The sequence below is a fragment of the Ailuropoda melanoleuca genome, chromosome 7 (assembly GCF_002007445.2).
Source record: "Ailuropoda melanoleuca isolate Jingjing chromosome 7, ASM200744v2, whole genome shotgun sequence".
NCBI lineage: Eukaryota > Metazoa > Chordata > Mammalia > Carnivora > Ursidae > Ailuropoda > Ailuropoda melanoleuca.
In genome coordinates, this window is record NC_048224.1 from 56,404,676 (window position 1) to 56,420,335 (window position 15,660).

At 46.8% G+C, this 15,660-nt stretch overlaps 1 protein-coding gene across 1 annotated transcript in view; it reads right to left on the reverse strand.

The window, feature by feature from the left end:
* Positions 1-15,035, reverse strand: part of MED27 (mediator complex subunit 27) — a 202,933-nt gene extending 187,898 nt beyond the window's left edge. Inside the window, exons 1-2 of the mRNA XM_034664726.1 lie at positions 14,796-15,035; positions 12,639-12,783 (exon numbers count right to left, since the gene is read on the reverse strand). Coding sequence (XP_034520617.1) covers positions 12,639-12,783; positions 14,796-14,998 — 348 coding nt within the window. The 5' untranslated portion in view covers positions 14,999-15,035. The remainder of the gene's footprint in view (positions 1-12,638; positions 12,784-14,795) is intronic.
* Between the last annotated feature and the right edge of the window lie 625 nt (positions 15,036-15,660).

Sequence of the window (15,660 nt, forward strand, 5' to 3'; positions counted from 1 at the left end):
AGTGTTTGAGCTCAGCCACACAATTAAAATTAACACGGACTGCTCTGCTGTGGAGCGGGAAGACAAGGAATAGGAGAGGGTTGGCTTCCATAAGCCTCTGTGGTTTCCTTTAACATTTTAAAGGCATTCGGAGCTAGCATCTTTGCTATCCACACCAAACCTGGGGCTGACCTAGCCCAGCAGGAATGTCTCCGCTGGTGCGAGCTACATGTTTAGGGGCGGAGGGCACGGTGGATGGGAACACACAGTGACCAGAGGAAAACTAACACCCACTGAGTACCTACTACATGCCGGCCCTGTGCCTAAGTGTGTTCACTGCCCACCCCCGGCAGAAAAGGGTCTTCAAACTCATTTTGCGGAGGAAGAAGGAGAAACGTGGAGAGGAGCTATAACATACAGAGACTCCTGCAGTGATTTTAACAGGAAAATGGACTTCTACCAAATCACTGAACAAAACTCTTCAACGGTCACTTAATCGTTTTCTGCTCATTAGGAAGGAGTGGAGAATTTGGTCTACCTTAAAACTCAGTGATTCTAATTCTCTTCACAGACACCATGGATGATGCAGGATTTGGAATCAATGCATTCAACTCCAGGAAGCATACTGGATTACAAAGTGTGGCTTTAAATGATGAGATGGAGAAATAATTGGACGGATAACCACGTGGGTGGTCAGGCAATGACAGACAGCACAGTGCGTTCAGTGGGCCCAGCCTGACCCTGGGTGAGGTGCCAAAGCCAGTGCATCAGGCCAATGTCACCCATGGACAAAATCGTCCCTCAGGGCTTCCGGTACTTAAATGAAATTTAAACAGAACCAGGTGCAAATGCAGGGAGTGAGAGTCACTAATGCACATCACAAAGAACACATGGAAAGTTCTCTTACAATAGAAACAGACTCACTGGGTCAGGTTTGAGGTCAACAGTCTCAAGGAAGTCGGCACCCTGAAGCTGACTCAGAGACGGTTCTTCTCCTCTGGACACAAATGTAAGATGCATATCTAGTGTCCTCTTGACGTCAGTAAAAATCCCGTAAAGCAAGCGCAGCCTTAGACTGGACCAGGATAAGGACAAACAGGTGACACGCCAAGGGCAAAAAAACCAGAAAACTGTGTATTACTAGCAATAAATTTGCATTTGCATTAAGCATATGACAGAATTAAAATGTACCAAGCTATAAAAACAGGATGATATTTAAGATATCAAGACTCCAAGACACAATTTCCTCTATGTTCAGACACCGTTCTAGATCAGTCACCTATGCCAATTAAGTCACCCAGCACACCATGAGTTATGTTCCTTTCTGCTGGTAAAGACTGGTAAACTGAGACATATAAAGGCCACTGATTAAGGGAGGGGGGGAAGACCACCATTAATACTATTATTATAAAACCAGGTGCTTTGAGCACTTAACTCCTCTGATCGAGTTAGAGATTTGGATATAAGCTAAGTTCCAGGGAGATGGGAATTTATCAGTTTCATTTGCTATGTCCAAAACAGTACCTAGAACATAGTAGGTACTCAGTAAGTAGGCACTGAATGGATGGATTTGATACTTCCTAGCAAAGAGCACACCACCCAAAAGCACAGTTTGGGAATTAGTAAGCTTGAGCAGTTTATAACCGGACTAACCATTTTGAATGCACGCACTCACCCAAAATCTGTAGATTCCCACCCTTCAAAATCTACCCTGTACAGAGTCATCAGGAGAGAGCCGAGCCTGGAATGCTTAGTGGTGCAACTACTAACAAGCAATCAACAATCATCGAGGAAGCCACGGTTATTTTGACTGAAAATAACTAGGGTACACTGTAACTCTCCAACCCTAAAACAGCTAGACACACACTAACGGGGAAAGATAAGAACTGGCATCTCATAAACCCAGCAGAAGGCAATTCCTGTTGAAAAGGGGGGAAAAAGTGGCAACTGGCACCTGTCTTTACACAGCCATACTTGCAGCTACCCAGAGCAGCAAGGGCAGTAAAGGGCGCGAAGGCAGTCCCGTTGTCTTCGTGGCGTGCCCAGCAAAGATGTCGCTTAGGTACTAAGATCCCAACTTACCAGATCCTAAGCTTAAACCAGATGAAGGTGCCTGCCTCTGAGAATCTCAGGGTCTGGGGCTGCTTTGTACACGGCGGTCAAGACAATTCCCCTGAGCCACACCCACAGCCGGGCTGGGCCTGTGCAGCCTCACTCTGCACACGGACTGCAGCTGTCTTTGAATCACACCTGTCCCCATGGTTCCCTTCCAGGTGTCATGTGGACTGACCACTGCTCCTACTTCACAGACGGGATCAGTGGCTGCAAAACCACAGATAAAAGGTAGTATTTTAATGGGCCTTAACAGCAGAAGGAACCTCTCTGGTACCCTGGACATTCAGCTGACATTCCTTTTCTAAGCTGCCAATACTGTGAGAACCAATTAGAGGGCTGGCAGGATAGCCTTGGAGACGTCTCCCTCTCTAAAATGAGGGGCAAAGACCTACCAGATCACGGAGGTCCCTTTGAGATCGAACACTTACTCAAAGGAGGCACAGTCCCTAGAGTTTGTTTGGAAATATGGAGGGAAGGCTCGATTACTAGGTGCCTATGATATGCCAGGTATTCAAAGATGATGCCACAGCCCCAACCTTGCAGAAAAGGGGAGAGACCTGGACAGCAAGCGGCTGTGGCACGGTGTGATCAGTGCAGCTGCTAAGAGGCTAGGGGGCAAAAAGAGACAAGATCAGCTCTGCCTGGTTATTCCAGAGGCTTCTCTGAAGCAACACTTTAATCGGGCTGGGGGACAAAGTGGTAGAAAATGCGCTCAAGAAGGTGCCAGGAGCTTCAGACAGGGGTGATGGCAAGCAGCAGGCTAGCAGGGCAGCCATGAAGAAGCTAGAGGTTTCAGAAAGAGCCTCCAATTCACGGGGTTGTGGTAAGTTTGCCAGTGCAACAAAGGGAGGGGGAAACAAAAATTACTGACGTGCCAGAACTGACCGGATGAGTAAACCTTCCCCAGGGGAGGTGAGGGTATTCAGGAGTTCTATTCACTTTGTCAGTCAGCAAGGAAAAGCAGAAGGCGGAGCCCAGGGACAAGCCCAGGAGGCTGCAAAGAACTGGAGCCTCCCAAAACAAGTCAGTGACTGCAGCAAAAGCACGCCAAATAAAGGGGAATGCAGGCAGCAGCTCGAAAGCCACAGGCCAGACAGACCCGCAGCCTCCCCTCCATCAGGCACTCCTGGCCCCAGCCCGGAGACTCCTCGGATGGGGTCTGACGGCCAGGGAATTCAGGGGAAAGCCTCTGGCATTCGCTCCCATCCCTCTCCTACCATAAAAACAATCTGAAAAACTCAAACAGAAGCAAATACAAGGGAAAGCATATACATAAATAATCTAAAAAGGGAAAGAGGAAGAGATTTAGAGGCTTCAATTTACCCATTCAAATACGGTTTTATGACACCTTTAGAAATAAATAGTGGCAATAACTACTATTTATTAAATGCCACAATGTATCCTACCCTGAACTAGAAACTGTATACATATTTTCTAGACTCTCAGATCAGCACCAAGATTGGTATCATGCCCACTTACAGCCCGGCAGATGGAGGCTCAAAGTCTAAATCCTAGTACAGGACAAGGCTTAATCTTGCGGGAGCCATAAAAGGCCAGAGTGGGAGAAAAGCAGTAAGAGGTGTTAATACCAGGACTTCATTTGGGTACAACTCAGAAGACTTCTTAGAGGAGGTTAGAAACTCAGCCGAGACCAAGATGAGTAAGAGCTTTCCAAAGAAGAAAGGAGAAGGAAGAATAACATGTGCAAAGGCCCTGAGATGAAAATATCGTGGTCCCATGTGGATCTGCGATTAATTTTGTAACCAAGAACTGGCAGAGTGGTAAGAAAGGAAGCTGAACATTGAAGTTTTCATGATGAAATGACCCATCCGGGAATTGCTTTAAGGTACTCGGCTCCCCACTCGCCACTGAAACAAGACTGTACTTACTTTTGTGTATATTTGAAATTTTCCATAATCAAAAGTTTTGGGTTCTTTTTTTCCCAGAAGGAAGGAAGGGAGGGAGGACGGGAGCTAGGGAAGTAAGCTGATGCCAGATCATGAAGTCCTATACCCGGACTGTTGATGGTAAACGGGTAGCATGCCAGGCTCTGAGCTAAACACGCGAGAGCAGGATTCATGTACTCCTACAGCTGCCCTAGAAGGCAGGACTGTGCGTGCCGTTTACAGATCAGGAAACTGAGGCTAAGGAATCTGGCCAAAGGGCTGTCTGCTTGTGGACTCAGGCCCCTCAGCATGATGACTAGAATGCCTCCAAATGCCAGCTGGGGAGTTGGCACTAATCCTGAGAGAGATGGAAGAAACCGCTGAGAAGCAACCAATCAGATGTCTACATTCTCAAGATCCCCAGGGAGCTGTAGAGAGGAAAACAGATTCAAAGGGGTAGGAATGGGCAGGAAATCAGCGGGGAGGCTGCAGCATCATCCCAAGCAATCGTCCCAAGCAATCGTGGGGGCCTGGGCTCAGGCAAGAGCAGTCAAATGGGGAGGAGAGAGTAAGAGGTTTTCAAGAGGTAGAATCAATAGATCTTGGTCAGCAGGTGTGAGGGTCTGGGCACCTGGCTGGGGCCCAGCACAAGTTGCAGGTTGGGGGGAGGGCAGGATTTTAGTTCTGGACTCCAATCTCACAGGCCCCTGAGTCTCCGAGTACAGATGCCTGGCAGGCACTTTGCTACGTGGGTCTGATCTCAGGAGAGAGATCTAGGCTGGCGATGGAGTGAGGTGGCATCGGTGTGTGGCTACCATGTGAAGCCACAAGAAAGAGGAGGCGGCCCAGAGAAAGCTCGTACAACGGAAGAGAAGCCTAATTATCTAGCGGCTTTGCCCCACGGCTCACACCACCACGAAGAAGGGCAGACAAGAAAACGGGGAGGCGTAATATCAGATTCTTTCTGTACTTGTAATGATACGCTTCCGTCCCACCATCGATGTGCACCTCGCCGTGAAGAAAAATGATATGGGGGGCGCCTGGGTGGCACAGCGGTTAAGCGTCTGCCTTCGGCTCAGGGCGTGATCCCGGCGTTATGGGATCGAGGCCCCACATCAGGCTCCTCCGCTATGAGCCTGCTTCTTCTCCCACTCCCCCTGCTTGTGTTCCCTCTCTCGCTGGCTGTCTCTATCTCTGTCAAAAATAAATAAAATCTTTAAAAAAAAAAAAAAAAAGAAAAATGATATGGGACAATTTCCTTTCTACTAAACATTCCTGGAAGAGAAGAGAAAGTGCCCTTTTCAGGCTCTGGTTACAATCCACAGAAAGCTTTGGACAAACCACACCAACCTAATCAGCCCAGAAGAGGCTCATGTAAGCCAGCCAAGAAGGGAATCAAGATGAGTCCCCCACAGACAGAGTGACTCCTGGGGGCAGGCGTGACACACATCCAGCAGCCTCTGCGGCCTCCCAGAGCAGCTTCTAGAGAGAGTTCCTGTTCCTTTAGAGAAAAAAAAAATGAGAGAATCACAAATCTGATTCCAGGCAACAATAAAGTGGCAATTTTCAGAAACCACAACTAGTAAGCAGAACATAAAGATGTGGAATTAGGCCAAAGCCTTGGGATAGAAACCGTTTAGAATTACAGGGGCATCGCTTGATTTTCATTAACATTTACGCTTGGTGTGTTACAAGAGGCCACTGCTGTCTGGAGAACCTCTGGAAGGTAATTTTCCACTCAAGTCCTCCAGGCTGCTGCTCTGTTCTGGCGTATCCGAGATGCATACACAATAGCCAGGCTTGAGAAACCGCACTGGACAAGAACCGCTCTTTCCCACTCCCCAGGTTGTGCTTTCATTTCCAAAACCACAGAAATGCACAAGTAATGCCACTGACTCTCCAAGCTAAAGGTGAAAGGGACCCGAGAGATCATCCCACCCAAGTCTTCATTCTACCGGTGAAGAAGCTAGAACCCAGAAGAGAAAACCCGCTGGCATAAAGTCACCCAGCGGGTCACACAGCAAGCGAGCCAGTGGACAGCCAGAACTAAATACTGGCCTCTCAAAACCTCTGTCCCATGCTGCCACAACTACACGCTGCCTTTCGAACGCTTTACCAAAACTATGAAAAGGAGTAGGACTAGCTAACCCCAGTGCATGCCCACTACACACTGGGCACTGTTCTAGGTCCTTGGGGGGTAGGAGGGAGAGCATAAATAAACCCATCAATCCTCACGGCAGCCCCAACATAGAAGCTGTTATGAACCACTCTGACTGATGAGGAGGCCAAGACAGAGACAAGTTCTGTAACTTGCCCCAAATCATAAAGCTGAGAGAGGGGCTGGGGATTCAAACCCAAGAAGAGTCTAACCCCAGAGCCTGGCTAGTAACGAGCACCCAACTGACAAAATAGATAGAATTCAAATGTTTCTTTTTATACCAGCCTTTGTGTACAAGCATTTTCCTAAAGAAACACCACAAGAAATCCCCGACTAGGCCAAAAGAGTTTTCCCACCAGGTAAGAGGACTGCAGACCAATGCGAACGCTGAGCTCTGGGAGCACGGCCTTACTGAGCACCCCCATGAGAAAACTCCTCCCCACTTTGGACAAATGGGCTGCCCCGAGCAATATACCGCCCTTCTCAACCCCTTCTCTGCAGTCCCCTCACTCCTCCTTGTGGTTTCTGCCCAGGACCCTCACCCTGCTTTTGCTGCCCCTCAACTCCCACGTGCCATCCTACCCTGTCCAAAACCCCGGGCTCCACACCAAGAGGTTAGCTACCCTCCTCCCAATCCCTCACCCAAGCTCCAGCTTCTACGAGGGAAGACACCCCCTCCCACTAGTTCATATTAATATGTGAACTACTGATACCTACACTCAGGCTTCCACAGGGCAGAGAGGTGCTGACCACCTAAAAGAATCTCTGATTTGTAGAATTCCAGAAGGATACACCAAAATCAAGTCTGGGAAGCTGTGCGATAGAGCAGAAATCACTGAGAGACAGGCCAGCGCTGCCTGGAGGGCTGTCCTCGTCCCTGTGTTAAGCTAAGACCAGCCGCTAGAGACCATTCACTCCGTGCCAGGAAGTGCTTCACGTGTGTCACACCTCATTTAGCCTCATGACAGCCTTCTGAGGTGGGTACAATGATCATCCCCATTTTAGTGAAGGAAAAAACAGGCCCAGAGAGGTGAGCCTCCCAGCTGTCAGAGAGCAGAGCTGGGTCCAGCTCTGGAGCCCACGCTCTTAACTGCTGAGCAATACTGTCGCTCCGTAAATAGATACACACATACACTATTACCCTGCCTGGGAACTGTAACTACCATGTACCGGCCACTCGCTGTAGGTGGGGTATCCCAAGGCATGTCGCCTGCACGGCTTCATGCTGTCTTCAACGCTACGATACAAATACTAGCGTCATCCCCAGTTCACAGAAGAGGAAACTGAGGTCTTAAAAAGAGTTTCTTTCTCACCTGCTCAAGGCACAGAGTACGTGCAGCACTGAACCAGAATTCAGGCAGCCTAACTCCAGAACTTACATGGAAGCCCAGACATTTCTCACTACCCTCTCCTCTCCTTCTGATTCCAACAGTACCTAAAAAGCCAGGAGGTTGGTTTTGTTTCACTATCTTTTTCTGTTTGTGTTACTCTTTGTTCTTTTCATAATGGCTCCCACAGTATCAGGTTTGGGGGTACAGAGGGAGGAGAAGGGCATAGGGTTCAAGGCTAACCAGGACAGAAGCCCCTAGAGTCAAATTCACTGCAGAAGCAAGCCCATTCTGAATGACCAGGGGCTGTGAAGGCTAGATGTTGGTGAAAGAACAGTCCTAAAAATGGCACTTTTGCTAACAATAATCCCAAACCAGGCCTGGTCCTAGGTCATGATGACTAAGGTTTGGGGGGCATTTAAGTGATTGTCTCTCCTCACTATTTGCTTAATGAATCTGTAGTCCCCAAATGTGTATCAGAGAGAGGAACAAGGCAGGGTGGGCCTGGTGGGAAAGAAAACGCTGGGAACAGGAATCAGGGACTGACAATACAGAGAGGGATAACCCCTGAGAGGCTGATGGGGTTGACTCTCCTTTTCCCGGTTTTCTCAGTACTGCCAAAACGACAGCTGCCACACAGCACCTGACACCAGGTGCCGTAGCTCAAATTAGCCTGACTCAGTCGACTCCAGAAGGCTTCTATCAAGTCCAATCCCCTCTAAGCACTGGCTGTCAACCCGGCTCTCTTAGAAAGGGCACATGGGTGATAAGCGTCGTAGATAAAACTGCTAACCTCAGCCCTCAAGAAGCTTATCATCAGTTCACCAACTGACCCCACCCTGTCCTTCCAAATTACCCTTCTGGAATGCAGCCCTGGCCTCCATCACAGGATCTCAGAACTGTCTCGCATCTCCAAAGAGCGCAACTGTACTTCTCAGTAATGGCCAAAAATGGAAATGTCCTTATCGTACTTCACTAAAAACAAAGGCAAGCAAACCATAAAAGGGGTTGTAAATTAAAAATTCAACAGAAAAGGCTTTTATTTATTCTTTCATTCATTCAGTGATTTTAACAGAATACCGACGGCGTACCAGGCGCCTTGCTAGGTGTTGGGGACTCCCAGCAGGGAACAAGACAGACATAGCACCTCTCCTCAGGGATGTAAAAGAGGACGGGGTCCCTAAAGGAAAAGGCTCCATTTCAAACAACCTCACCCCTGTTAGCTCCAAGACACAGAAGCATAAGGAGCACCTTCGAGGATAGATCTGAGCGAGATGAATGTCACGGTAACTTAAGGCCGTTAAACTAAATTCTGGGAAGAACAGTTAGGGAGGTGGACTGGAGGAAATGCCTTCACACTTGTCAACTGAATGTTCTCGGAATAGAAAGCAGCTCTTTCTCTAATAAAACTGAAAAATTAAACATGTAAAAACAAATCAGAGGCAGCAGCGGCACCTTCCTCTGGGCCCATTTCCCAGCCCCCGAAGAAAGGGACACTTTGGGGTCTTCTCTGATTCAGAGGTCACCTGGGAAAGGTTGCACAACAGCCTCTACCACAAACAAGTGAAAAAGTCAGAAATAAAAGTTGAAGACAGAGTAAGAGCCTGGTGACAAGACACTGGAAACCTTCAGGAAGGGATCTTCAGAATAAATTCAGTCTAGCCCTCAGCACACTGGAACATAAGAAGCCATAGAAGGTCCGCACGGACTGTCTCACAGCAAGGACAGCGTTGAAGCCAATTATTTCTGCCCTCGTCAAGAGAGCTTGTCATCCCTCTACAGAACAATTATCTATAGGTGCATAGCAGTTAAAAGCTAAATTCTTCCCCCAATTCAGCATGGAGAAAGTGCTGCTCACAGCAATTTGGCATCATTTCATTAGATTAGATTAATTTTTAAATGTGTTATCCTAACAATTATGCCAACTACCATGTAATTAATATTCCGACTGACTTTACAAAAATTACAAAATCCCCTAAAGAAAATAATTAGTCATTAAGCATGAACGAGATTTTTCTATGGCCAATAGCACATAAAACAGAAAGTTCATCACATAATGGGTGGTATCAAAGCCTTTCCCACACTTCCTTCAATTCTTAGCCAACAGTGCGTAAAGCTGACATTGGCAAGTTACCCCAAACTTCACTTAACATATTAATGCACTTACTGGTTTAAACTCTTTGAGGGTAAAATGATGAATGATGAAAGCTTTAGCAATTAAAAAGCTCTTTTCATTTGTAGGAGAGGCAAAATAAACACATATAATTGCTTGTTGCTTCCATATCCCCAGCTGGAAATTAGAACACTGGCTTATTTCTTGGGGCTACTTCTTGAGTTTATTAAAGAAATGTACATAAGGCATCCTCACCATTGTTTCCTTCTTTCCCTTCAAGGTTTTTATGTATTCTTGTAATCGACCTTAAATCCCTTCTAGAGTAAGATAGGGTATAAATAAGTCATAGTCAAACAGGACATTATCTATCATAATGGAAATAAAAAACATGTTTTCCCTGCAGCCCATCTTTGAGTAATTGGCAGGGGCCGCCTAAGCCCAGAACAGAGCTGTGAGCCCCTGCATGACCTCAGCAGGGAGGAATGCAGAGGGTGATTAGTAGTGTCTGTCCTGGACAAGAGCAATAGTTTGGGGACCCACATACCACACATTTGTCATCTCCATCTTTCAATAAACCATTACAAATTAGCAAAATGCATACAGATTCATGAATAAAAGATAACATAGGAATTGCTTCTAGGATGAATGTGGAAGGGGAAGAATGTTTTCTATAGTCGAAAACCTTAAGCCAAAATGGATCAAAGCATCAAGTTTAGAGGAAAAAACACTGACCTAAGTCAGGAAATGCAAATTCTAGTCTAGCTATGAAGCTGTGGGCAGCTCAGTTCACTGGGCCTCAGTCTGCTCAGCTATAAAATAAGGGCTAAACTAAGCATCTCTTAATCGTTCTCTTTGTTTCTACTGATGAATGGTACAAGCAGCTCCCAATCCCCCCTCTGCTGGGGCACTAGGGAGCTGATGAATGGGCAGCTACCATGCAGAAGCTCACCAGGCCAGGGACTTGACTTAAATCTTCCCACCCTGGCCCGGAGCTTTCACACTGCTCTTACAGGATTTCCAAACTACTTTAATCTGTAGCATCTCCAGGACAAGAAGTTCCATAGAACATAGTATTTCTTTTCCTTAATACAACCTCTTTTCCACCTTGGAGCAAGGGTAAGAGTCAGGAGCAGGGACTTTTATTTTAATATGCTAACTATTAAATTCAGTGAATAATTAAAGTACCTTCATTCAACCTGAAACCAGTCACTTCCACTAGGAGTCCCAGTCACTCGCAGTTTCTCAATTGGTCCAAGTCTTCCCTCCACTGAAAAGTCTCCATAGCTCCAGGGTATTCCAAAAATAACATTGCCCGTGTGATACACCAACACAGTTTCTCTGTCCAAACACCAAAAAGCAAGACTTTCTACCAGGAGTCCAACCAGAAGTAAGTCACACCATGCACCACCTACTGATCAGATCCCACCTATTCCTAGGTAAACTCATATAAGGATGACCAAGAGTGTCCCTGGGAAAACAAGGAGGCTCAGATAGGACAGCCTGATAGGGCAGTGTTGTTTGCATCGGGCTGGACGAGTCTCATGTCTCGCTGTGGCAATGAAATAATTTTTATCTGCCCTGCATCCCCACCTTTTGGGAACTGCCTCTCCAACTCCAAGGAGCCCCACTTCCTGTACTTTGGGTGATCTGCCCCCGCCAATCAGAGAATCCCAGCCCTGGATTTAATGAACTGTTTAGATAGGAAGCACCTACCACGCAGGGCTAAAATCCTTTTTCAGGGTCTGGCATGATACCAGGAGATCACCTGGTATAAGAACCATGCAAATCTGCAACCGCCAAGCCAACTTTTCCACCACTTACAGACACCAGGCCAACAGAGGAAAGCAGACCTCAGAGAACAAGAGAGTGACAGACCCCCACACCAGCTGGGCACCCTCATCCTCAAGACCAAACTGGGTTTCTGTCAATGGCAGCCCAGAGTCTGGCGGACAATCCTTACAGGCTAAATGTTTGTATCAGAGGTTCAATCATTTCTCCCTGGATCTCAAACTTACCTTCCAGGGTTCCACTTCAAACCAAAGTACATTAAATACTACTGAGAAACTCAAAGAAAAAAATCTGTACACCAGAAAAACTCTCAGTGCTCATCTCTCATCCAAAACAGAAGGGGGGGGTGGAAGGACCACAGAAAAGAGGGAAAAGACGATGGATAACTGGAGGGGCAGAGCAGTTCACAACCAATAACTGTGAGAACAATGGTCTCCAGAGAGGTAGCACAGTCTACTGAAAAAAGCTTCCCAAATCATTCCAAACATATATTCTAGTTCTTTATCAGCAGGGGGGAAAAAATACACAAGAACCCACAGCACCCAAACAAAAGGACCTTGTCAGTAAACAAATTAACTGTTTCCAGGCTTATGAGCCTAACTGTTACTGTTATTTTTAGATTACAGTTTAGTTTTCCTATTACAGCTGCCCCGGGGTCAATGCCACAGGCCTCCTTGCTGAAGGAAACAGGAATAGCAGATTCCATGGAGCACGTTTAGAACAAACTCCCCAGATGTAGTTAGAGAGCAGAGAGTAATCAAGCAAACAGTACTCTCCTGATGTTCTTCCAGGGAGGACAGGGGAAGACAGTACAAGCGACGTAAACTGTGAGCGGTTGAACATTTAGACCACCAGGCCTTAACCTTCTGGGGTCATGGACTCCTCCGAATCTGATGAAAGCTAGGAAGTCTTCCCCAGGAAAAAAAAAAAAATGCACATAACACAACATTTTACATACGATTTCAAGGGGTTCGTAAAAGCTGCTCACTATACCCGGTTTCCAGGTTAAATACACCTGATTTAGGACTTTTTAAGAAAATTAATTACCTGAGCATCATGACTAATCCTCAAAGACTTCAAAGGACTACAAAATAGCTCACAGAAAAATTACAAAGCTTCCAACTCTGTAATCCCATCAAGAACAAAATCTGAATTTTGAATCAAGAACAAAAAAAAGAAATAAAAACCCACCCTCATCTTCTGCATTTATGAAATGTTAAGAAAACGTGGCTTTTTCTATATCAGCTCCATTTCTGACATGCCTCCCTTACCTTGTTTGACCATTTATATGCTTGAAGGAGTTGACTATAGAGAGGAGTTTTGTCCTGCACAGGATCCAGGCTTAACAGCCCACTGTTATGGAGAGGATGGTTCTCAGATGGCTTGCCTACCAAATTGCTCAGACGTTCCAGCTCACTGAAAAATAAATAGATAAAGCAAATAAACCTGAGTCCACCGAAACTCCAGGTTTTAGCCAACCACATTGATCAAGGGTTGTTCTTCAAACTGTCCATCAGAAGTCTCTTAAGAAGAAATACTTTGAAAGGTTAAGATCACGGACAATCAAGAAAACCCTTAAGTAGGAGCTTATCTTATTTTAAAACCAAGTTCTCTGGTGCCATTCTTAAGGAGGAAAAAAGTTAAGAGCATTGGAACCAGTAAGACTCCTAAAGTCAGGATTTAACAATTCAAATTATTCTTGGGGTAGGAGGGCGAGTTTCTGGAATTCTGAAATGTGGTATTAACACTGCTTCTTGCTAAGAGTTTTCAGACCCACATACAGATCATTACATTTGGCAGAACAGCAAGTACCTGAATGATTATTTATCATTCACATAGGGATACGCTAGTAGTACATGGTACTTCACAGATGGTAAAACTTAACAAAACAAAGAAGAGATAAAATAAACAAATGGAATGGGAAGACACCACCGAGGGGGCTGTGTCAAACAAACATACTTCAGTCTAGCAGGAAAACTCTAGAGAAGCTTGGGAAAGTGAGCCAACAGCAAAAGCACATTCCAGAAGCATGTTCTGTGAGGCCAGTCTCAAACTGTCATCAAAAGACTCTCTAGGAACAGCTTCTCATGCCACACTCATTTTGGAATCTTCAGCCACTTCTTCTTGGCACTACTGCATAAAGATTTAAAAAGGCAACAGGGTAATATAAACTTTCTAGAATGGTGGAGGGTTATAAGATCCTGAATTACCAAAGGGAAGAAACGGAAGAGAGCAAAGAACAGCCAGTGCATCCACTCAAGCAGGGAAAAGTATTAACTGGCACTGCACCAGAGAACAGCAAGTGGATGTGGGAGTTGAGGAGGGGTGTGTGATTTCCTGGCCTTCCACCAAAAAAGAATGGCAACTACTTAGGGGGAAAAAATCAAAAACGGCACCACCCATCATTTGGTCACCACCTCCTCCTCCATTCTACCTCCTCCTTCCATCTGGTTACTAAGGAGACCAAGTTGGGGGGGGGGGAATCCATCCATTCCAGAAATTACAGGATGACTATCTTACCAAATGCCTTTCCCTGCTGAGGTCAGTTCTGAGAGGTAAAAGGCAAAAATCCTGGAATTCCAACCTCCCTGAGAAGGGCTGACTCTCTCAAGGAAGGGAAGACAAGTTCAGAACCGAACCAAATAAAAAGTTCCTACTACCTGCTGGGCATTTCACAAACATTCTCTCACTTACTTCTCACACACCACTTAGAAAGTAGAAGTAAAGAAGGTGACTTGTAATAAAGAGAAAGAAATACACAATCTTTAACCCTAAAGGACCGCAAATTAATATGGGGGGGGACCTTCTAAACGTAAGTGATTAAGCTGGTTAAGCCTGAGATTAGGTCTCCCTAGAGGAAGAAACTGAACAGGAGCAGAGTGGGAGTAAAGTTCTGATCAGGTGGTTTTAGAGGGGGCAGGGGAGAGGGAAAGATCAAGTCCTGTTTTATCGTGTTTGGGGTTGGAGTAGTGTGGAACTGCTGAATTCCAGGTTCAAGGGCGAGGAATTGGTGCCAAAGAGACCAAGTGCACGTGGGTTTGGGGCAGCGCTGAGCTGGTCCTGTTTGGTACTATTTGATCAGACACGGTGGGGCACAGAGGGCCTACAGGTGAGAAACCTGCCAAGCAGAGATGAGAAGTGGAAGTTCACGGGAAGAGCACGTCTCCTCGTCAGGAATGGAACGACCCCATGGGAGGTCCAGGGCGGCGGGAGACAACCAGGACTAGGAGGCCAAGTGAAGGGAGACGAGAAAGCGGGGGTGGCAAACGAGGTGTCCCTGAGGAACAGGCATGGGATTGGAGGGGAGGGAAAGAGAGCAAGCGAGCAAGGAACTGAGAGCAGCGCCTGGCTAGGAAGACTCGCGCGGGGTCGGGACAGGGTGGGCGCCGGGCGAGTCCCCGACGCCGGCCCCTTCAGCCGGTACCTACTTGAGGTCCCGGTTGACCGAATGCAAGTTGTCCTGGAAGTGTGCAATGAAGGCCTTCTCCCGGCCCTCCAGCGTCTCCTTGTTCCGCATGCCATCCTTCAGGCAGTCGAACACCCTGCTCACGCTGGAGCGCAGCGCCTGGATGGCACTAATGGCCTGAGCAAAGGCCTCCAGATTCACTCCGACGCTTAGCACGTCCGCCATGTTGCCGCCACCACAGCGGGCTCTCCAAACCCGGCTTCGCTCGCTAAAGGCCGCGCTCACTGATGACGCAGGCCCCCGAAGGCCTCTGGGAAATGTAGTTCTCGCGGGGCCGGGCTGCCCAGGGGGTCAGGGCAGAAGCTGTGCGAAAGAGGGTTTCCACTCAAATAAGCCAATGAGTAAGCGGGCGGAAAAGCGATCGCCTAGATTTAGGGAAGTCAGGCTGCGCTCTCGGCTTTCTTAATGGTGACAAGGAACTACAGAAAGTTCCCGCGTTTCCCCAATCTTGAGCTCTTGGAAAACCAGAGAAAAGAATTGTTCAGAGCAGTACAGTGTCCATGGAGCAAAGGATGATGAGCATTGGATAAAATGAGTCCATATTGTTAAATAAATGAGGGGGAAAGAAAATTTCTTCCCTACAGTAGAATGACAACTGATAGAAGTAAAAGAAATGATAGGGGGAAATTACCAGCTGGCAACATTAGAATAATAATTGATTCAGGTAGGAATCAAGGAATGCTAAAAACTGGTGGGCGAAAGCGTGAGAAGTAACTGGATATTTGCATAGTCTCCAAGTATCATCCCACAACGGGAAAAATAATGATCCAGCAATTTCACCTCTAGTTATATACTCAAAAGAAGGGAAAGCAGGGACTGGAACAGAT